The sequence below is a fragment of the Carlito syrichta genome, unplaced genomic scaffold, assembly GCF_000164805.1.
Source record: "Carlito syrichta isolate Samal-C Ts95f unplaced genomic scaffold, Tarsius_syrichta-2.0.1 Scaffold78725, whole genome shotgun sequence".
Classification (NCBI taxonomy): Eukaryota; Metazoa; Chordata; class Mammalia; order Primates; family Tarsiidae; genus Carlito; species Carlito syrichta.
The window spans coordinates 87,353-112,627 of NW_007022821.1; the positions used below are offsets into that span (position 1 = coordinate 87,353).

The window sequence follows — 25,275 nt, forward strand, 5'->3', positions numbered from 1 at the left end:
AGAACACCAGGCTGCAGATCACTCCTAATCCTGCCAAGAACCTTAACTCTGCTTTCATTCTTAAATAAAATTATTACTCAGATACTCACAAATAAACTTCTGCTTCTAGGCAAGAACTAATACTGCCTGAAACTACTAAACACATACAAATATATGAAATAACTATTGTCAGATACTGGAATGCTAGGCAGTGATACCTGAACAAGGAGAAAAAAATAAGACTAGTTCTATGACTGCCTGGGCATACTGAGTAGAAAAAGTTTCCAGGCCACAGGTAGGAAAAAGAAAAGATAAAGGAGTAGTGCCCAGTGAGAATGTTTTGGAAGTTTACACAGGGTTCCTTTCAAGTTTTCAACTGAAAAGTAATATCTGTTAATGTTACTTTCCAGGAATCCATCCTTATGTGCTATTATTGAAAAGACACACTGATATATTCTTTAAACTTCTTTCCTTCTGCTACATAATCACTGATGTGCACAGCATCTACCCAAGGATGAGAAAAGAGCACTGGAAAGGAGTAAAGGAAACAATCCCTGAATCAGGAATGGTTTGTGTTCTCACTAACCAGGGCAAAAATCCTTGTATTTACAGGGCCTCAGAATACTAAGAAGGGTATTGTCTCAGTAAGGGGAAAAATTAGCTACACACTAAAAGCAGCTCTCTGCTCCTACCTAACAAATATTAAGAACAAGCCATTACCAAATGATCACGCATTCAGGTGGGGGGGACGAGAGGAGGAGGGAGGTAGATGGGGGGTGGGAAATCCATGACTGGGTCATGAAACTTAACTGTGCCCAAGACAAAAAAGTACAAGCATATATATGGAAATACAAAAATACCCAGTACCCAACAAGGCAAAGTTCATGATATTTGGTACCCCGTCAAAATTCACTAGGTATGGGAAAAATAATTCACAACAAAGAGAAAAATCAACTAAAAAAAACAGACCCAGAAGTAACAGATTTGGTTGAAAAAATTATAACAATTATTATAACTATACTCAAGACTACAAAAGAAAGATTGCGCATTTAAATGGGAATATGAAAAATATGAGATCCAGTTTAAACTTATTGGGAAAAAACTGCAATGTCTGAGTTGAAATACACTAAACAGAAGCCACAGCAGATTAGACATGACAGCAGAAAACATTAGTGAACATACAGATAAAGCAATTAAAATTATCCAAAATGAAGAGAGAAAAAAAGAATGAATAGAGTACAAAAAAGATGTGAGACATAATGTGAAGCAAACTAAAATATGCATAATTGGAGTTCCCAAATAATTGAGTAAAGAAAATATAAGAGTCAAAAAGTAGTTGAAGAAATCTGGCCAAAAATTTTCCATATTTGATATAGACTATAAACTCATAGATCCAAGCTGAATGAATCCCAAGAAAAACAAACAGAAAATTATACCAAGGAATATCATAATCAAATTGCTCAAAATCAGTGATAAAAAGAATATCTTAAATGCAACCAAACAAAAATACTTAAAAAAAAACCCAGAACATTAAATATAAAAATAACATAGCACTTCTCTTTGGAAAAATACAAGTGAGAAAACAGTAAAATAACACAGTTAAAGTTCTGAAAGAGAAAGAAAACCCTGTCAACCTAAAATTCTATGCCTAGTGAAAATATCTTTCAAAAATGAAGGAAATGCTAAAGAAGTCATTTGGATAGCAAATAAGCATATAAGAAGATGCTCAACGTAATATATAATTATGGAAATGTCAAATTTACACAATGACGTACTACTACAGACCTATTTGAATGCCTAAAACTCTAAAACACTGAAAACAATGAATGCTAGCAAGGATGTTGAACAACCCACTGCTTATGGATATAAAATGGCTCAGGCTGTTTTGAGGACAGTTTGAGAGTGTGTAACTAAGCTAAACAAGGTCTTACCATACCATTCAGCAATCATGCTCCTTGGTATTTACCCATATGAGATAAAAACTTACATCCACACAAAACCTACAATGACTGTTTAGAGCAGCTTTATTCTTTTTTTTTTTTTTTTTTTGAGTTGGACTCTCACTCTGTCGCCCAGACTGGAGTGCAGTGGCCGCTCCCGGCCACCGCAGCCTCGACCTGCTGGGCTCCGGCGATCCTTCCGCCTCAGCCTCCAAGTAGCCAGAATTACAGGCATGCGCTACCACGCCCGGCTGATTTTTTAATTTATTGAAGAGATGAGGTCTCGCTGCCCAGGCGGGTCTTGAATCCGCGGGCTCAGGCAATCCACTCACCTCAGCCTCCCAAAGGCGCGGGATTACAGGCTGAGCCACCGAGCCCGGCTAGCTTTATTCTTAAGTGCCAAAACTTGGAAGCAAACGAGATGTCCTTCAACACAGAAATGGATAAACGATACCGTCTATACAATGGAATATTATTCATCAAAAAAAGAAATAAATTGTCAAGTCACAAAAGACATGAAGAACTCTTATGTATATGGCTAAGTGAAAGAAGTCAATCTGAAATCATACAATCATACTATATGATTCCAACTATATGACACTCTAAAAAAGACAAAACTATAGAGACAGTAAAGTCAAGAAAGGGAGGGCGGGATAAATAGGCAGCGCACAGATTTTTAATATGATGAAACTAACCTAATACTGTAGAGGTAGACAAACGTCACTGTATATTTGTTAAAGCTCACGGAATGTACAACACGTGCGTCTTAATATAAACTATGGACTTAATATCTGAATACTGTCTCATCAATTGTAACAAATATAGCACACAAAAGCAAGATACTGAGAACAGGAAACTGGATGCAGCTAAAGACTGCATATGTGAACTCTATTTTCTGTTCAATTCAGTCTACTTAAAGCTGCTCTAAAAAATAAAGTCTCTTAATTTTAAAAAATTCAACAGAGGAAAAAGGGATAAAGTGGCATAAAACTGTTAAGGATTCTTTTTTATATACACATATACAGTTTTGAAATAAAAAAGGATCACTTACAAAAAGAAAAAATAAAGGCTTTTTGAAGATGAACAAACACTAAAAAAATTTACCATCAGTTGACCTGAGGACTAAGAAATCCTCCGATAAAAGGAAAAATGATACAGATGGAAATCGGGATCTATACAAACGAATGAAGTGCATAGGGAGTGATATATCACTACAATAGATTTTACCCTAATATAACTTTTTTTAATTAACTTTTCTTTTTTAAATCAATATTTTTTATTTTAATATTGTGGGGTACAGTTAAGGGTTAGGTATACAAATATGCTTCGTTCGGGCACCCTTGTTGATAAGGGGTGTCTCCCCATCCCCAGACAGATATTGACTACCATTAATCCCACCTCCCATCCCCTCCCTCTCCAATACAAAATTAATAACAATGCATTTTGGGACTGATAACATGTAGAAATAAAAGGTAAAACAATAAGAGTACAAAGGCTGGAAGGAGGGAAACAGAAGTAAATTGTGATAGTTTTCTTATACTCTATATACAGTGATATAATGCTATTTATAATGAAAATGTGACATATTAAAGCTGTAAATTATAAACTCCAAAGCAGTCATGAATATAAGCATTAGAACTAATAAGACATCAAAGGAGACAAGATAAAATTATTTTTAAAAACAATGCAACAGAAAGCAGGAAAAAAAGGATAGATGGGACAAATAAAAATAAACAGCATGATGGCAGATTTAAATCTACCCATATCAATCACCACACCAAATTACAAGGCAGAGATTATCTAAGGAAGTAAGATCCAACTACATGCTATATCTGCATGAAACCCACTTGATAAAGTCACAGGTTATTCAGTAAAATAATTTGAAAAGTTAAACCATGCTAACACTTATCAAAAGAAAGCTGAAGAGACTATATTAGCATCCACCAGAGTGGATTTCATAGCAGAGTATTACTAAGAATGAAGAGGGTCTTTCATAATGATGATCAAGTCAATTCATCAAGACAACATTAGAATCATAAACATTCTTATACCTAATAGCAGAGTTTCAAAATATATGAAACAAAACTAATAGAACCAGAAGGAGAACACAGGCAAATCCACAATCACTGTGAAATATTTCAACATTCTGTCAACAATTGATATAATAAATAGAAAACCAGCGGAAGTAGAGAACAACACTATCGTGCAACTTGATTTAATTGATATTTGTAAAATATTCCTCCTCAAAACACAGTACTTTTTTTTTTTTTGAGTTGGAGTCTCACTTAGTCACCTAGACTGGAGTGCAGTGGCCGCTCTCGGCCACCGCAGCCTCGACCTCCTGGGCTCCGGCGATCCTTCTGCCTCAGCCTTCCGAGTAGCCGGAATTACAGGCGTGTGCTACCACGCCCGGCTAATTTTTTGATTTATTGTAGAGATGAGGTCTCGCCTGCTCAGGCGGGTCTCAAACCCGCGGGCTCAGGCAACCCACTCACCTCAGCCTCCTAAAGGTGCGGGATTACAAGCTGAGCCACCGAGCCCGGCAATACATATTATTTTTAAGTGCACACATAACAGTTAGGAAGTTATACCATATTCTGGACCATAAAATAAGTCTCAATAAATTAAACCTTCAAATCATAATGTGGTCTCTGAACCCATGGAATCAAATTAGAAATGAGTGACAGAAAGATATCAAGAAAATTGACAAATATCTGGAAATGAATTAAAACACTCCTAAATGAGTCAAATAAAAAAATCAAGAGAAAATATTTTAAGTGAATGAAAACAAAAATATTACATATCAAGATTTTGGGACGCAGGTAAAACATTATTTAGGTGGACATTTATACCACTAAATGCTTGCATTTCAAATACTCATAATTAATGAAGTATAACTATAAAAAGTAGTTGTCATGTGTGGCTTCTAAACTCAGTAGTATCACGTTTAGTAATTTTTTTAAGCATAACCTAGAGTTTATTTTCCAGTTATTTTACAATATTCCCTCTGCAGGTTAAAGTTTTTGCTTACAAAAGCAGCAAGGTGTGGTAGATAAGAGATTCAAAGTAGGTTTGGGTTCTGGCCATGATAGAAGTATTGGACCTATTAACTTCTTCAGTTTTGTTTTGGTTTTTCACCCCTGTGAAGAATTAAAACTGCCTATTTCACAGGATTGTTTTGAATTGATAAATTAATTTAAAAACCTCCAGTATTTTCTGGTATGCAGTAGGTACTCAATAAATACTAGTTATCTTCCTATTACTATGTTATATTAAGTTTGCAAAAGTTATCACTCTACACAGTATCCAGTACTGGTCATTTTATATATGCTTTATAAAAGATTCTATACAGGCAATTGTGCAAATTACCTGTGCCTTACTGTAGTGAATTTATTTATATCCCATTGCCTTTAACAACTGCAACAGATCACCCAGTACGAAGTTATCAGCCAGGTCCATACTAATACAAACTAAGAGGATCACCAATACCTTTTGTAAATATATAACCATTTGCTGATGTTAATGATTCAAAATGCAAATGTAAAACTATCATATATTAGTAAAAAAAGCATCAGTAAATGCTTTATCTAAAGAATCATTTATTACCTTGCCACTGGTAATATATTTGCAATTAATTTTAAGAAATTTCTCAGTAAATGCTTCTTCCTCTTCTGAAGTTGAAGATACAACTCTTGCAGGTCGAATTCCAGTAAAAGGAGATGCAGGAGTTGCTTCTTTTGGATGAACTGCATCAGGATTCTTTAAAAAGAAAACAAGGCACTTCAGAAAACTACATAAAAATGAGCACATTATTAAAGTCAAATAAATACGTTTCCCAAACAAATTTCTGTTCTTTCTCACCATATTCTGGAGGTCAGCCCAAAATATTCTTATGTTAAAAATCACAGAAAGAACTGGCACTGTTTTCATGTTCAATAAAGCTCTCAGATACAGCTTAACTTACATTTTCAGTAATTTGAAATAGGGAGACGCATACATCTATTTAAGTTTGTCATCTGGAAAGCATACTACATCTCTCGTGCTCCCACTCCACACGCATGCATATGTACACACATATGCGTGTAAGTTCAGATGCTCCTGAATTAAACCATTGGTCCTGATAAGACTATATAATACAATATTCATCAGGTGTTGAGAGCAGAGAAAAGATGAAGCTTGTCTATGGTACCTAGGTATAGAGTAGAAACCATTCACTGGAAGAGTTTCTTAAATCCCAAGCTACAAAGAGTTGACAGACACCATTCTACCAAGTATCAGATCACAGCTTAACTTTTTTGGTGCCACTGATCATACTCACAGTGAAGCCTATGAATGTCCTCCTAAATTTTTTTATAATGGTTAAAATAAAATATATACAATTATAAAGAAAAATAATTATATAGAAACATGATATCAAAATACTTTTAAAAAACAAATTGGAGAAGTAGTTATATATCACTTCATTAATACATTAAATAACACAAGATCTAGTATTGACTCTGATAATTATAATTTTGAATATGAGTGTTATATAATGGCCATAAACAACAATTTAACATATCTAAGAAATTCTAAAGCAATCTGAAAATACCTGTAAGCTCTACTGAGGACAAAGTCACAGGTATGCCAGGTATTATCTATGGTTTGCTGCTTATATTCTTAATTTTAAAAAGTGTTATGCTTCACTGAAAATTTTTTATATCCAAGTTCATAGGCCCTTTAAATCCTACCCACAAATACTCTCCCAAAGTTCAACATTCTTTATATGTCGGAAAGCTATACAGGTGCATTTTAACCTTTGTTTTAAATACCTCCAAAGCATTTTATACCTTGTGAATAAACGCTACTCTGCTTTGTAGAGCAATTTTCACAATAGCAAGGTTCTTTGAGCTAAAATCTGACACTTTCTAACTTCTACCTAAACAAGACTGTCTCTTCTTCAATCGAATTCTGAGATATGTGAAAAGAGCTATCAAACCTGAATATAACTTTGGCTACTAATAAATGGACCTAATTCCTTCAATCCTTATGAGGGCAGAATTTTTAGACCTCCTTTCATATATTCCTAAAATGTAAGACTAAATTCCTAGCATTGGGGAAGATATTCAACAGACGTTTGTTGAAGGAAATACAGACAAGTCATGGATATTGCAAAACAACAATATTTGATATACAATTCCATTTTTTAAGAAAACCTAAAATGAAATTAGATTTTAACAGTTAGATGACACTGTTTAATCATTAATGTCTATTAACAAAATTTTCCTCTTCAATCTTTTCATCTTATAATGCAAGTTAATAACTTTGCACTCAATCTGTCATCTTTGGTAGTGATTATATCTAAGAACTCATAAACTTCATTTAGCACAGATAATTCAATAAGTGATATTAATATCGATCTCAATGATATCTATGCACACTTGTGATTTTTGAGTGTGATGCATGGATCATTTTCTTTCTTTCTTTTTTTTTTTTTTTGAGTTGGAGTCTCACTCTGTCACCCAGCCTGGAGTGCAGTGGCTGCTCCCGGCCACTGCAGCCTCGACCTGCTGGGCTCCGGCAATCCTTCCGCCTCAGCCTTCCAAGCAGCCGAAATTACAGGCATGCGCTACCACGCCCGGCTGATTTTTTGATTTATTGTAGAGATGAGGTCTCGCTGCCCAGGCGGGTCTCGAACCTGCGGGCTCAGGCAATCCACTCACCTCAGCCTCCCAAAGGCGCGGGATTACAGGCTGAGCCACTGAGCCCGACTTGGATCATTTCATTTAATTGTGAAATCACTCATATGAGATATACTATGACCTTAATCTTTAGGGTGACATGCTTAGCCAAGTTTGATAAACTGCCAAATGAGTAAGATGAAGCTAAGATGCAAATCCATTTTGCCAATACATGAACTAGTGAGCTTAACTGCAATACCATACACCTTCTCTTTCAAATCTTTTATCAAACAATTGATAAATGTGGTAAGGAAAAAAAAAAAAGCTGACGAAGAGCTCTAAGAAGGCTCACAACCAGTTGGCAAAAAGCTCTCAACAAATGTTATTGTGACTGCTCAATTACCCCCAAATCCAGTTAACAATATTATCTACTATGTAACCACATTATTCACAAAAATATACATCAAAGTACATGTCAAATGCTTTTCTTAAATCTATACCTCAATGAACAACATGATCTCTGAAGTTCCCTCTAAATCTCAAATTTACAGCTCACAGTATCTGTAGCAATTCCTATTTGTCAGTGCAGTCATATTTAAAAGAACACATAAGATTAACTTAGCAAATGGTCCAAGTATAGCACAAAAGAAACAATTTCTTAAATAAACATCAAAGTTGTTCAGAGGAATTGTTTTCATACCTCACTCTAACTTACATAAATGTACATTATTCAAAGGATCAGTATCCCTATGCAGTATATAGCTTAGACTAGAATTCATGAATTCTGATTTTTTTTTTTTAAAGCAGGATTTATTGAAAGGACAGAAAAGCTCCCACAGTGGGAGGGGACCCGAGGGGATTGCCCATGAATTCTGAATCTTAATGCAGTGGTTTTGAAGTTTATTTGAGTGCTTTGTAATGCTTCCCTGTGTAATTCTGTTTTAGCTTTCAAGGAAAGAAAGGTAGTTAAAAATATAAAAGTACAAACATCTATCTATCCAGCCTCAATATTGCCCTAAATATTCAAATGTGAAAAAGCAAAGCATTCCTAGGACAAATGACTGAAAAAAAAAAAAAATCTGACTTGAAGTCATCTTTTTATGCACAACATGTTTATATATTATACAATATAATTTGTATATTATTATTATAAATCATTACCATAAACTAATTAGCAACTCCAAATTCTCCACTTCCCTTCTTGCTTTGACTTTATTGTGTTTTCACCTCTTTGTAATTGAAAATTTGTAGAAATGTTCTCTAGTAACAGCAGATTGGTAAAGGATAGGAATATTGTACAGGTTAAAAAAAATCAACCCTATTCTTATTTATTTCATGCAACTATATATGATATATAATATAAATTTAAAGATTATATATATGTTATGATATATAAATTTAAAAATTACTTTTAAATAAATTTATATTTTCTTCATTCAATCCAATATAAACAATACCAAATATCTCCTATAAATTTTGTTTAATTATATCTTTCAGAATTTACTTGAATTTCACTTTTTTAGGACCAAGAATTTAAGAATGTTTAAAATCAAAACACAAAATAATATAAATACAAAATAAAAATATCAGAGGAAAGAAAAAATACAGTGCAGCAGTAAGAAACATTAGCATTATACTGAAGATTTGATTCAGTTTTTCAGCAACCAGGTTAAAAGCAAAGCAGGATCACTTTTTAATTCTAATTAGGGAAATGATACTCCCATCCAGAATCCAGAAAAAACTCCCATTTAGTAACTGAACTATTTCTTATTATATTACAAATGCAAGGATTTCTTCTATATAAAGAATTGGTTTCCTAAAACCTACAAAGTACTACTATAAAATTCTACTCTTTCAGATATTGACTAAGTTCTGTTCTGAGAATATAAGACTGAGGTATAATTATAGCATTATCTATTAAAAGTACATATTTAAGAGTACACCAGTCAGGCTTGGTGGCTCAGCCTGTAATCCCGTGCCTTTGGGAGGCTGACGTGAGTGGATTGCCTGGGCCTGCGGGTTCGAGACCCACCTGGGCAGCAAGACCTCATCTCTACAATAAATAAAAAAATCAGCCGGACGTGGTAGCGCATGCCTGTAATTCTGGCTACTCGGAAGGCTGAGGCGGAAGGATTGCCAGAGCCCAGCAGGTCGAGGCTGCGGTGGCTGGAAGTGGCCACTGCACTCCAGTCTGGGCAACAGAGTGAGACTCCAACTCAAAAAATAAAAAAGAGTACACCAACAACAAACAGACAGAAAGCCAAATAAAAAGCACAATCCCATTCATAATAGCCACACAAAAGAAAAGAAAAGAAAAGAAAATACCTTGGCCTTTTCTTAACCAAAGAAGTGAAAGACTTTAACAATAAAAATTACAAAACACTGCTCAGATAAAACCAAGAAGACACAAACAAATGGAAAAATATTTCATGCTCAATGGATTGGAAGAATTAACATTGTTAAAAGGTGTCCATTCTACCAAAGGCAATCTACAGATTTAACACAATATCCATTAAATTACCAACATCAATATTCTCTGTCCTGGAAACAACAATGTAGAAATTCTTATGGAAACATAAAAGAAAAGAAAAGCCAAAACAATTCTCAGCAAAATAAACAAAGTGGGAGGTATCAAATTTCCAGACTTCAAACTCTACTATAAAGCTACAATAATCAAAACAGCCTGGTACTGGTACAAGAAGAGGCATATAGACCAATGGAACAGGATAGAGACTCTGGAAGCAAAACCTGAGTTTCTCAACCAACTCATCTTCGACAAAGCCTCCATCAACAACCCCTGGGGAGAGGAGAACCTAGTCAGTAAATGGTGATACAAAAACTGGCTGACCACATGCAGAAGACTGAAACAGATTCCTATCTATCACCATACACAAAAATAAACTCTAAATGGATCAAAGACCTAAATGTAAAACCTCAAACTATAAGAATTCCAGAAGAAAATGTAGGAAACACCCTTACAGAAATTGGAATAGGCAACCAATTCCTGATCAACTCTCCAAAAGCAAATGACATAAAAGATAAGATAGACAAGTGGGACCTAATCAAACTGAAAACTTCTGCAAAGCAAAAGAAACCATCAAGACAATGGGAAGACAGCCCACGAAATGGGAAAAAATATTTGCCAACTGTAAATCTGACAAAGGCCTAACATCCAGGATCTACAAGGAACTCAAATGGGCTGCAAGGAAAAAAACAAACAACCCTATTTAAAAAATAGGCAAAAGATATGAATAGACACTTCTCAGAAGAAGACATACAAGCAGCCAACAGACACAGGAAAAGATGCTCAGCCTCACTAATCATCAAAGAGGTGCAAATTAAAGCCACACTGAGATACCACCTAACTCCAGTCAGGATGGCCATCATCAATAACTCAAAAAACAAGAGATGCTGGAGAGAAAGTGGGAAAAGGGAACACTTCTACACTGTTGATAGGAATGTAAACTAGTACAACCTCTCTGGAAAACAATGTGGCAATTTCTAAAAAATCTGAAAATCGACCTTCCACACAACCCAGCAATCCCCCTTCTGGGACTATATCTGAAGGAACTCAAATCACTCTGTAAAAAAGATACCTGCACATCCATGGTTATTGCAGAATTATTCACAATAACAAAAACATGGAACCATGTTGCCCATCAAAAGTGGACTGGATAAATTTACATGATGGAATATTATGCAGCCATAAAGAAAAACAAAATTATAAACTTTGCAACACCCTGGATGGAATTAGAGTCTATAATACTCAGTAATTTATCACAGAAACAAACATCTGAGTACCACATGTACTCATTCATAAGTGGACCCTGAACATTTATCATAATACTATAAGAAAGGGATTGGCAGTAGTGGGACACTGCTGGGGGGGCACATAACATCAATAAAGGTACCCACACTTTACCTGTACAATGACCACATATGCGCCTAACCTTCAATTGTACCCCGCATTTTAAAAATAAAATAAAATAACTAAAAAAAGAAAAGAAAAATTGTAATTCCCTAATAAGCCATTATTTAAAGCAAGTTTAAAAGCACCACAGCTACATTATACATAATATGTGTACATTATATTACATAATTTGTTAGTAATACATTTCTATACTTATATTTTATAACTTTATATAATATATAAGCTTATATTTAATAGTATATGATAACATATACTTAGCATAAATTGTACATATTTATATGATATATTAAAATTTAAGTTAAAAGGTATTAAAAGTTCCAATTTAGAAAAAATTTATGAAATATTAAATATTTATATGTAACATATTTTACATAATAAATATTAGTGCTTCTAACTTTACTTTAAGCTTAAATATATGTCACACATACATACAGAGAGATGTGTGTTTATGACTTTAAGGATGCCATATGTGAGAGAGCAATTCCTGAAGAATATGCAATATTTAACCTCTGCAAACTACTTGATATTTCCATCTAAAATTTTTTAAAACTTCTTACATGTTTGTTATTACTTGTCAATTAATGTCTGCTTTCAGGTATATAATTTCAAGATGCCAATTAATTATGTGAATAGTATAATTAAAAGAGAGGAGTTTGTTTTACCAGATTTCACAAATATTCACAAGCTTCTCAAACCTCCACAAGAAAATAACCTCACTATTTCATGTATCTTCTCATCTGTAAGTGAAGAAAAGCCACTAAATGTCTCTAAAATATCTTACTTGACTAATTAGAAAGTCTTCTAAAGTTACTTTTCTTACAAAAACAAGGGATATAAAATTCTATAAAATAAATTAAATTTTATAACCTAAATTCTATAATTCTATTGTGATTTTATGAGGCCATGTTATGTTGACTGTGTGTTCCAAAAAGATGTGCTGAGGTCCCAATCCCCAGTACCCCAGAATGTAATTTTATTTGGAAACAGGTTTTTGCAGACATAATTAGTTAAGTTGCGGTCATATAGTAGCAGGGTGAGCCCCTAATCTGCTATGACTGATTTCCTTATATGAAGAGACCACCATGTTAACAAACATACTGGGAGAAGATGGACATGTGACAAGCAAGGCAGAAACTGGTTTGATATATGCACAAGTCAAGGAAAGCCAAGTGCAGGCAAATACCAGCTTCAAGAAGCAAAGAAAGATTCTCCCCTACAGGTTTCAGAGGGAGTGTAGTCATACCAACAGTCTTAATTCAAACTTCCAGCCTCCAGAACTGTGTGATAATAAATTTGTACTGTTGTACCCCACTCAGCTTGTGATCCTTTGTCATGGGAACAGTAGGAAACTGATAATGGGCAGGCAACTCATAATTTTTAAATTAACAGTTAACACGTTAAAAAGTCCAATCTTAAATATTGCAAGTAGAGGGAAAAATGGAAAAGCATTGTTTTTGTTCATCTTTTTATCATTTTAAACAATACTTCTGAATTTTCTTCTATACTTTTATTTTTGCTTTGGTCAAGTAAAAATTTTGTACATTACTTCTAATCAGTTCTTCACTACAAGCTTTCTAGTTCCTACAAATTGTGACACATATATTTTAATTTTAGATCAGATGTCTCAGTTACACAGTATTTACACTTCTAGTGGTCACCATTTTATTACTTAGGCAGTACCAAAAGTGGTTAAGAACACAACGTCAAATCTGAACCTAGACAGCCAGGGTTTTAATCTCAGTTCTACCACTTATTGCCTATGTGTAAATTACTTGTTCTCCTTTCTGTGCCTTTTCCTCATTTATAAAATAGGAATGATAATTATTGGACCTACCACATGAGGTTATTTTAAAGATTAATTAAAATTTGAAAGTGCTTAGAGTATATACATAGTAAGTACTTTTAAAGTAGAAGATAATAATAACTGCAGTGGTATAATCACAGCCTATGCTTAAACATAAGTGTTTAATATGCCTAAACTCTATTGCTACTTTATATTTTTTCCCTCCTTTAGAAATTCCTAGGCCTTCTCCAGAATCCCTTAACAGTATTTTCAAAATTATATTTTCTTACCACCATGTACATGCAATTGTTATGAATATTCTTTTTCTCAGCATCTTTTAACTGATTAGAGAATGCTACTATGAATAGTGTTTTATATTAAAGAAAATACGACTACTACATAGCCCATGCTTCAGTGGAGTATATTAACATAAGCTTAAATTAAAACTCTAAAATAATTTCATTTTTCCAATACTTAAACATTCTTCCTCTGAATATCATCCTGAATATATCACATTAGTAGTTTTAGCCTAAGATTACATTAGCATAACACGTAGACTTACAGTGCTAAGGGAAGAAACCAAAGGAGTACATAACAAAAACAGGTTCAATGTTCATTTAAAAATATAAAATTTAAATCTTAAGATGACAATAAAAAATAGCGGCTATTATTACACCCATTTATAATGGTTAAATAGTACTTAATTCTTTGAGTCCAGTTATTTATTGAGCAATAGTAGTGTTTCTGAGTTATAAATTCCCAGCTATAAAGTAGTAATAATGAACATGGGCTCTGGACCAAGTCTGCCTGGGTTAGAATCCTAGCTCTGCTATTAGCTAGTTGAGTTACCTTAAATACAAATTAGTTAACCTCTCTTCCTCAGTTTTCTCCTCTGTAAAATAGACGCAATAGTTATTGGTAAGGTACTAGAAAAAAAAAATGACACAACAAACTGAGTAGTTTTAAGAGGGTTTAATGATAGAACTATTGACAAAGATATGTAGGATATAAAAAAATCCAGGGCAAAGAACAGAGATCACATTATCATTCCTCTCCCTAAAAAGGGGTAAGGTGGAAAAACAATGCCTAAATCTAGAGACAAGAAGGCTCTGTAGAAAGGGATGTGTCACAAGAGATGAGATGTTGAGGAATGTGGCCTCTCAGGGGTGATTTTATAGAAAGGGAGCTAGAAGGATAAATATGCCCCTATCTTATTCTTTCTTTACTCCCTCTCATCTGTTGCCAATGCTCCAGAAAGACCAAAACCAAAAGAAGCAAAAGGTCAAGGGAACCCACTGATGTAGTTGACCACCCAAAGGATAATAGGAAGAGTACAGAGTGGATCAAGAGGGGCAAACGCAGATACCCAGGTCAAGTGCTTACCTCATAAATTTGAGGTGAGGAATGATTGATAATACTTTTAAAGTGCTTAGAATTATATCTGGCACATAGTATATTTTAGCTATTTTCATCATTTTTATTCTCATTTTAGTTGCACCTCCTTCTATTTCTATATGCATATGTGAAGAAAAGGAAAAAATACAAAAATAATTGTTTGACCCTGGAAATTCCCAAAGACAATATTTTTATGTGAAAACAAATTATTCAGAAAGCCATTAAAACCCTTTATGATAACAAAGTCAAGAATACAACATTTTAGCATCATAGTAAGCTACAACAAAGCTGGATATTCTAAAAGCCTATCAGTGGTTACTGAAAATATAATTTGACGATTTCTGGATAAAACTTATGCTAACAATACTAGTAGATATTATTTTAATTAATAATTATATCTAATAAAACATAACATCTTTGCTTCCAAGTGCCTTATATAGTATGAGAAAGATAATTTGCAGGTAGTTATATAGGAATATTATCTTGGAGTCTGGTAATGACAGAATTCTGAGTAAAAACAACAGTAGCAATAACAAAAAGCAAAATTTGCAAAAAATCACGATTCAAGAGTTATTTCTTACTACTGCCCACAACCTTTTTGATAGTAGGTGATGACTATCATCTCTGGTAATGGGAAGTTCAAGAACTCTTCCATCTCTTACCTCTTTTCTTAATCTACCCCAGAGAAAATAATTTATTCAAATGATTGGTCAAATTAGAGGATAGTTTTTTGTCCATTGTTGACAGTAGCTGAGTCACTGAGGGTTAAAAGGTCATTCACAGAGTCTTATTATTCTATTCCCTCCATCTTTCATTCACATGGCAAAAGTGAGGAGGAAAGCATTTTCACACGGGAGAAAGCCTGGCCTTGATGCTCCCTTAAGTTTTAGCACTCTCTTTTCTTTGATCTTATGTCTTCCAAGAAAGCCAGGTGGCAGGAAGTTTTGGGTTAAAGGTGAGAAACATGGACTCACAGATTTCTAGTCAGGCAAGATGTTACAGTGCAGATTTTCATAATTCTGTTTTAGGGTTTGAAACACAAGCTAAATTAACTGAAGGATACAAAATTCCTTTGTCACTGCCCCTTATGAGTACATCACTTTGTAAGTTCCATGGTAAAATAGCCTGACTACATTTAAAAAGGTATTCTGTGTCATTTGGTCAGCAATACCTACCATGGAAAGCTGACTTCTGTCCTTATCAATGACAACAAATGTACTATATTCCTTTCATGTGACTACATTCTAAAGTACTGTGTTGCCGTATTCACATAAATAAGGTACCCAACAAGTAAACATTTGAAAAAGACACCATTTCTCTCTCTCTCTCACACACACACACACCTAAACAAGAAGAAATGTAGTTATCAATAATGCCACGTAATTTACACCCCATGAAGAAAATATAATATAGTAGACTACTAGCACTTAGAAACAAATGATTGTAGGCAAATTGACATTAATAATTTGTGTTTTGCTATCAGTTTGCCATTTGGTATCCTACACTGTATTTCAGTGTACATTGAAACAGAGAAGAAAAGGCTGCCTCCTAAAGTCCAAAGAACAACAGAAGGATCTCCCAAAAAAGTCTAGCTATTTAACAAAGAAATAGACTTTTATGTATAAATACTAGATCAACATGAAAATGGAAAATTATAATTAGTATTAATTTATGTAGGAAAGGCACAGAAATATATAATTCCTTTCAAAGAAATTTTAATCAAAATTATAATTAAAAGTTTGGTTCATCGAAATTCACTTGTAAAATGTAACTTATAGAGAACACTCATTCCTTAGAATGTTAGATAAATTAATCCACTACCTTAATACTTGGAAGAAAAACTAAGATAATAATGAATTATTCTTAAAGAATCAGTATTTCAAAATTAAACTCATTTAAGATTTCTAAGTACAATACAAATATTCACCAAAACTGAAGCAAAAATCAAATTGGACATGGACTTCCTATCATGATAAACTCATGCTTGTTGAATAAAACTCCTTCATAAATTAATTTTGAAGCTATATACAAGGTAAAGATGACCAATATTTTTGGACCACCATCTCCACCTCCAAAGGTAAGTCAATTTCAGCTATCTAATTTAATAATGATGTCTCACTTTAAAAACGGGATTTACAAATTTAAGTAGCAAAATAAAGGGGTAAAATTAGTCAAAGTAGAATGAAAAAGCATGATGATAAATGTATATACAGCCATCTCTGAAAAGCATAGATACTTACAATGGTCTTATCAAATTCAGCCTCAGATGATGTTGGTGACAGAGGACTTATGGGGCTTAGAGATGGAGAACTCTCAACACTGGAGACATATTCAGGATCAGGAACATATAAAACCTTTAAGAAAACATTCACACAAAGATTTAGTCAACTAAAATGTTAACAATCAGATGATATTTTATAGGCAAGCAATATTAACTATGCTCTTTAACAAATTAAAAAATACAAATTTTCAAATTACAAGAAATTTAATACCATAACAAGTAAAAAACTTTACCACAACAAGTAAACAACGTAAAAAAAAAAGAAAGAAAAAGAACATTTAAATTCAGTTTAAACACATTTGATAATACATACTGTTGGAATAGGTAGGGAAACAGTAATACAATATAGATGTTCTTAAAAACAATATGGGCAGGGCTTGGTGGCCCAGCTTGTAATACCAGCACTTTGGGAGGCCGAGCCGAGTGGATTGCCTGAGCCCATGGTTGGCAAGGCAGACCTCGTCTCTACAATAAATCAAAAAGTTAGCCGGGTGTGATAGCGCACACCTGCAGTTCCAGTTACTTGGAAGGCTGAGGTGGAAGGATAGCCTGAACCCAGTAGGTCAACGCTGGGGTGGCCATGAGCATGCAATTGCACTCCAGTTTGGGTGACGGAGTGAGACTTCAATTCCAAAAAAAAAAAAAAATGGCAGTAACTAGCAAAATTAAAAATGCACATATCCTTGGACTTAGGAATTTTACTTCTAGGAATTTACCCTACAGAAATACCTACATATTAAGAAAAATAGTTACATAGACAAGTGTTTGCTACAGAAGTGTTAACTTTAGCAAAAGAGCAGAAATAACCTAAAGCTTATTGTGACTAACTAAATAGTTATGATACATCAGTACAGTACAATACTACACACACATGAAAAAGTCTGAGATAGAGCTGTAATGAAATAAAACATTTCCCAAGAATCAAAGTTAAATTGAAACCAGAAAACAAAAGACTAGAATACTCCTAGAAGGAGAAACAAACCGATAACTGGTTATCTCTGGAAATGAAATTAGAAGTTTGAGATAAAAGAATACCTCATCTTGAAAAAGGTTGGAATAGTTTATCATATGCATATATGATTTGAATATTTAAAAAAAGCCTGTTATTTAAAAATATAAAAAGAATATATTTTAAAATATACCTATATTTTTAAAGACAATTTACAATTATTTTCAGAATGTATTAAGAAACTCATACAGACATAAAGCAGTTAATGCTTTCTTATACAGGTAATACAATCTGTTAAAAGCAAGCATAAAATTATTCTTCTCAAATTTTCTACATCATTAACTATTGTCCAATGAATACTTTCTTTCTATTTAGTGTTTCTAAATATCAACACATTTAAAAAGATACTACCTGTCCAGTAACAACTGCTCGAGAGAATAACTTATTTAACTGAACAAGTTCGTTGGGTGTTGTATCAAATTTCAGGGCTATGCTATTCAAAGAATCTCTTGATTCAACCTGTTTAAAAGAAAAAAATTATGTTAATGTGTTAAAACTAAAAAATCTAAATTATAATATTTAGTAAGCATTATGTCTAGGGACTAATATTACATTTGATAAATAACTGGTATTTTCACCTTTGAAGATAACTGTCAAGAAATAATGTGTTTTGTTAGGAAATGATCTCAGCCTATTTTACATCAGATACAGCTTTATCACAATATACCACAATTACATGTGGGACTCTGCCTTAAGTAATTTCAAAATTCAAAATATAACTTTAAAAACTCAAACAGTTGATTTTCCTTTTAATTTTTAAATGTTAAAAAATATGCTATCCTCTGAGTAGTGTCTAAAATGTGTGCAGCATCTAGAAATATACTAATTTTAGCAAAGCATATTTGTATTAAACTCAAAATGCTATTTCTAATCATCTTTATGTATATATTCTGCCATTACAAGTATAAATTTTAAAAATATTTGAACCAATAGTGAGCAAACTATGTTTAGTATGTTTTCATGATCACAAATTTTAAATAAAAAAATTTTATCAATTATCCTGAAAGAGTCATTTGATCAATTAATATATTCCTTTGGAGTCTTTTACATAACACATTGAAAGAGCTCTAAAGAAGACACAACTAAGCGCAACTAAGTAGCTTTAGTGCAAGAGAAACTTACAATCTAGTTGGAAAATAGGAAAAACCAAAAAAGGTTATATATAAGAGGAAGAGCAATTTAAAATGGAACAATAAATGCACTATAAGTTTTGAGTACGAATAAAGCATCACAAGTTCCAAGTAGTCCAGGAAAGACTGTATAGAAAGAAGATAAATTATTTAAAGTCAGATCTTAAAGAAGGGGTAAAAATTTGAGAAGTAGAGAGAAGGGGAAAAAGTTTCAAAGTGAACTGACAAGAGAATAGAACTGACATGGTTAGGAGCAGAAAAGTACAAAACATTTGTGGGAAACTGTCTCTTCCTCCTAAATCATCTGAAGTAAACTCATGAAGCACAGATTTTTACAAAAGTGACAGATGATCATTAAATCTCTAAAAAGGATGGGGTTAAAAGGGCATTTATAATTAGGTCATATAACACTATGAAATAAGAAAAAGTGGTGAGGGTGTGTGCAAGTGTGTGTCTGTATGTGTGCGTGTGTGTAAAAAGCAATGAATATACATATTTTCTTTAATGGTTTTGTCAAACCAAATTCATGCCAAATACTTGCTTTCTTCCTTCTATGCAAACATCCCCATCTACACAATGTGTTGCTATCTAACCTACCTTATTGAGATAATACATATAAAAGCTTTCTGCAAACAACTGTTATCTTGCAGTATCATCTGTAAGCTTACAAAGGACCTTCAAATTAATAATAACATTTTATCTTCACAATGATAGTATTAAATGGAATGATGGATGTAATTAACACCAGTAGTCATAATGCAAGGGAGTTAGTTATACAGTCGAAGTGGCAACTTATATTACGGGCAACAGGTCTAGGATTAATGAGACAAGAGAAAGAATATACAAAAACCAATATAATGCTATTGCAGTAGATTAGGTTTAAAGTAATAAAAATGTAAAGCAATTAAGACCTATGATGTTCAACTAAGACTCAAGAGAAAACACTCATGAATTGAATAGAGTTGTGGTAATAGTAGTAGCAATAGATCAGGGAAGCAAATGTGAATAAACAACTGATATTGACTCTAAAACAGTGCAACCTGAATGAATAACAGACTACAAACAGGGAAATGGAAATAAGAAAATCTGGCTCTGTAGAAAGATGGAGGAAGAATAGTTGGCAAGAGGTTTGCTATAATTTGTTAAATATGAAGCAATAGTAGGAAATGTAAGCAGCTAGGAAGGTGGGAATAGAAAAAATTGGGTCTCACACCACATAGTTTATATAGTAAAGTTCTTAAACTCTCCAAGAAATGGAATGATCATGGAAAAATGAAAAGAAACAAGGGTCCACTCACATTTACAATTAGGAAGAAGTGAATAGCCATCAAAGCAGATGGAAGATACAATCAAAATATAGCAAGAATGCTAAGGTAATGAAGCATAATGATGATAAAATGCAATACATTTAGTTTCTTTTTTTTTTTTTTTTTGAGTTGGAGTCTCACTCTGTCTAGCAGACTGGAGTGCAGTGGCCGTTCTGGGCCACCGCAGCCTCAACCTGCTGGGCTCCGGCGATCCTTCCGCCTCAGCCTTCCAAGTAGCTGGAACTACAGATGCGCACTACCACGCCCGGCTAATTTTTGATTTATTGTAGAGATGAGGTCTCGCCAAGTTGCCCAGGCGGGTCTCGAACCTGCGGGCTCAGGCAATCCACTCACCTCAGCCTCCCAAGGCGCGGGATTACAGGCTGAGCCACCGAGCCTGGCTAATACATTTAGTTTCAAGAATGAATTAGGATTTCTGGAAAAACAGAAAAAGGAGGAGAAGATACTGCCAAAGATAATAGATGAAATTTTTTCCAAAATTTATAAGTGATATAATTTCTTAGACTGAAGAAACACAATAAGCAAGATAAAAACATCTAAATCAAGACTTATCATAGTGACACTGCAGAACTGTAAAGACAAAGAAGAAACTTTGTAAGCCACCTAAACAACAAAGATTGCCTAGAAATGAACAAAAATAAAAAGGCAACAGAAGAACACAAGACAAAGGATTACTATCTTCAAATACTGACAGAAGATAACTGTCAACCTAGAAATATATAAACAGCTAAGCTATCAGGAACGAAGGTGCAATAAAGATTTTGAGACACTGTCTGATTTTCCAGCCACAGACTGGAAGTGAGAACTGAATAACTACTGTAGAGACTCAAGAAGAAAGAAAAACCAGAAAAAAGAAATGATGAGCATGAAACAACAATAAAAGTCCACTGGGTTTGATAATTAGCAAAATATTAGTGACCATAATGAAGACTTTTCAGCTGAAAAGAACAGGGATATTAAATTAACAAGAAATAAAATGGAACCTTTTCAAGGTCTATTTTAAATTCTCACTGAGTAATTTTACTTTGATTTTATAATTAAAACAGTATGACTGTGCGTGAATGTGTGTGCATGTGTGCAGTACACATATATATGATTTTCAAGTTTAAGTCTACCTAATGTATAGTGACTAATTTTTTTGATACTACAATGAGGTGGTCTAAAAATGTATTTAAAGTGAGACCATAAATATTTTAGAAGAAATAAATTTGGAGAGTAAATTGTGATATAAAACTTTTATTTTAAAATATAAATACAGAGAAATATTCTCAAATCAGGCATGAGAAAAAAAGAAAAATATAGGGAAATATATACTTTCCTAGATACAAAAGTATTTTATATAGAGATTTTATATAAAGATGCTAAATGGAGATTTTTATAGATTTTAGGTAAGGATTTTATAGATTATAGTAAGAATAGAGTATGACAATATCTTAGTTTTAAAAATACTTTTTCTTTTAGAATTTGGCATATAAGAGATTAGAACTAAGACTTGCTAGAAGATGTTATATAATTTATAAAATTAGAATAAAAAATTTCAAGTTTCAATTAACATTCACCCAAAAATAATAGTTCTAAATTTAAAATTTAATTTTGCTACAGGTAACAGAAGTTTTACTGAATTACAAGCAAAGAGGGTAAATTCCTGATTCAAAAAATCAACAAAACTTTATAATTCTTCACAATCACATGATTACACATGTAGATACATACCATATGCCTGTGAACTTATACTTAATAAACACTAATAAAGACATCAAATTATATTACCCAATATTTTACTGTTTGAACTTATTTTCTCGATTTTTCATTTATGCAAGGTACAAACACACACAATTTAAGTAGCATGGTATTATATGAAATTCTTTAGATAGTAGTAAATTTAATTCTATTCTAAATTATCTGGTGCCTAATCTTTTAAAAATATTTAAAATCTCAAACTGTCAATTATACAGTATATGAAAATAGAGTATAACTCAAAATTTTAATATCTTGTTCAATTTTAAGGATTTGTGAAAGATAACCAAGATTCAAATCTGTAGTTTCATAATGACATAAATGCTAAATTAATATTTTAAATTGCTATTTTCTCCATAATACAGGTATAACAGAAAAATACAAAATAATAATAAAATTAAGCTCAGTTAAAACTGCTTTATGTTAGCAGTATCTAAATAAATAATATTTACATTAAATCAAAAAAGCAGTATACCACACACCAAAGTTGAATTATCACTTCAGTTTCCCAGAGTAACCAAGAATGTAAAAACCAGCTGACTGCAGGAAGATTTGAGGGTTATTTCAAGAACACAGGAAAAAAACTCCATTTTCAGAGCAAAAGAAATTTGGCTATAAATCAACTCAAATAATCTATTATGAGAAGTTATTCTGGAAGATTAATATCAACTTGTTATTTAAGTATTCCTTTCCCATTATCACTATCATTAGCACTGCTAGGAATATAATGAAGATCACATTTCTTAGAAAATATTTTCCTAAAAGCTTAATCTAATAAAAAGTATTGAACCATAGGAATTTTGACTCCCAATAAGTTATCATCTATATTAAGTAAAATTTGCTGGGGTAATTACATTTGCATCTCATGTAGTAAAATTTTTCTTCAAAAAGAGATCCTAAAATTCAATGAAGAATTTAAGTATTATTCTTAATAACAGTTACAGTGAAACACAGATTGTTAAGATAAGGCAATTAACAATGCTCGCCTTGATTATAATATAAACAGAAAATATCTTAAATATGATTATTATAAAGATAAACCATTTTTTCAAAAGCAAACAACTTACGGTATACTCAATTGTCCCTTTAGGTTTCTGAAAAGACATTCTTCTCCCATCTTTCTTTTCTAGGGTCTTCTTTTGGCCAGTGTCTGGTAAAAAAAAATAAATAAATGAGGCAAAACTTCTAATAAGTTCATTTTCCTTTCAGAGGAATGTCAAGGTCTGTTGAATAAAGCTCATTAGGCAGATGTCCAATTCTGTGCTATAGTTTACTCCCTGGGATTCTCTGCCTAAAAAACAATCAACTGTCAAAAAAAAAAAAAAAAAATGAACTGTACCTCCTCCCAATTGCTTGAGGAACTGACCAGTATTAACCATTATAATAATTAGAAGTTAATTCAGAACATAAGTAACTGTCAACAGAAAGAAAGTTAAAAACTATATTATGGACCATTTCTTTCAACATATTTAACCTGATTATAGTAAACTATATTTGAAAATATATTTTACATATTTTAAAATATATTCAAGATATCTATTATTATTAATCAAACCAAATTGGAAAAATGTTAACATTCATCCTCACAGGAAAAAATTTCTTTACAAGTCACCATTAAAGAAAGTCTTCTCTATGGAATTATATTAAATTATTAATTTCCTTATTAGCACACCATGGAGTAAAATTAAAGTGTACTTTCACACATAAATATACTTTTGAATATTTAATTTCAGGTCAAGGGCCAACTATTTTTATTTGCTTATCAAGACATTTCATTATCATCAAGATTAGGGTACTTATTTCTGTTTAAATTTTGAATTAGTATTAATTTTCTCATCTTCATGTAATAATGACTACATTCAATTGATGAAATAACACTCCTATCTAAACATTCAGAAATGATTAAAATGAAAATCTCTAAAAAACTAATAAAAAAACACAAAATTGAGTAAGGTAGTAAATATAGCAAAACGCTATATATACACTTAAAATTTTCCAAGATTAAAAACTATAGTTTTCAAAGAAAATTAGTCCTACCCGAGACCAAAATCTAGAAAATATCTATTTCATCATTCTCCCTCTATCTAAACTTAACTCACATTTTGACCCTATATGTTTGTCTATGAGTTTGTCTATATGTTTGTCTAATTAGATCAGCTCTTCAGTAATTATAATGTCTAAATCCCAAAAAAGCCAGTGAACTCTGTAATGCTTTAAAAAGCTGTCCTAAAACTTTTCTGGCCACCAAGGCTAACCTAAATCTCTGTCATGAATTACACAACATTTTTATATCTCCATAGCAGCTGGCACAGTTTTAAGTTAATATTTGTGTTTTTAATCTCTTCCACTAAACTACAACCTCCAAAATGCTGCCTTTGTTCCAAAACACCTACTCAGTGCCTAAAAAAGGGCACGACACCTGGCAAGCATCTAATTTGAATGAAGTAATGCTCTGAAGCAACAACTTGAAATGTACCTAGAACTACAAGAATTCTTATAAACTGTCATTTTCCATAAAGGAAAGCAGACAAAGAATTATGGCTAATCCATTACAACATAAGGGGTTGTGTGTAGAGATAGATACACACACACACACACACACACACACACACACACACACACACAACATTCACACACACACACTCCACCTTTGTATACTAAATATTTTAAAGACTCTTAAAAACTGAGAGGATAAAAAAATTAAAAACTCAGATGAAAACATGGGTAAAAGACATGATCAGGCAATTCATAAGAGGATGTAAAAATTGTCCTTAAACATAAAAAGATGTTCAGTCCCACTCATAATTAGAGAACTTAAAATTTAAACTACACTGCGATATTCTTTCATACTTAGTAGATTGGCAAAAATTCAAAAGTTTGACCACATATTCTTTCATACTTATCAGACTGGTAAAAATTCAAAAATGTGACCATATACTGTTTGGGTGTAAGAAAAAAATAGGTATTCTACATTTCTGGTCTTGTGTGAATTCTGGTCTTGTGATGAAGAATATTATTTTTGCTTCTCAGACTATTCTAATTTTTTTCATTGAATAGCTTATATTTAAATGAGCTTCTCTAATGAGAAAATAAAACAATTAA

The 25,275-nt window shown here is 32.7% G+C and overlaps 1 protein-coding gene across 4 annotated transcripts in view; it reads right to left on the reverse strand.

The window, feature by feature from the left end:
• OXR1 (oxidation resistance 1) overlaps positions 1 to 25,275 on the reverse strand; it is a 411,904-nt gene that overhangs the window by 61,226 nt on the left and 325,403 nt on the right. For all 4 annotated transcript variants that reach the window (XM_008054364.1, XM_008054356.1, XM_021710493.1 and 1 more), the window contains 4 exons: positions 23,241 to 23,323; positions 18,330 to 18,437; positions 16,929 to 17,042; positions 5,526 to 5,678 (listed from right to left, as the gene is read on the reverse strand). In XM_008054364.1, coding sequence (XP_008052555.1) covers positions 5,526 to 5,678; positions 16,929 to 17,042; positions 18,330 to 18,437; positions 23,241 to 23,323 — 458 coding nt within the window. The remainder of the gene's footprint in view (positions 1 to 5,525; positions 5,679 to 16,928; positions 17,043 to 18,329; positions 18,438 to 23,240; positions 23,324 to 25,275) is intronic.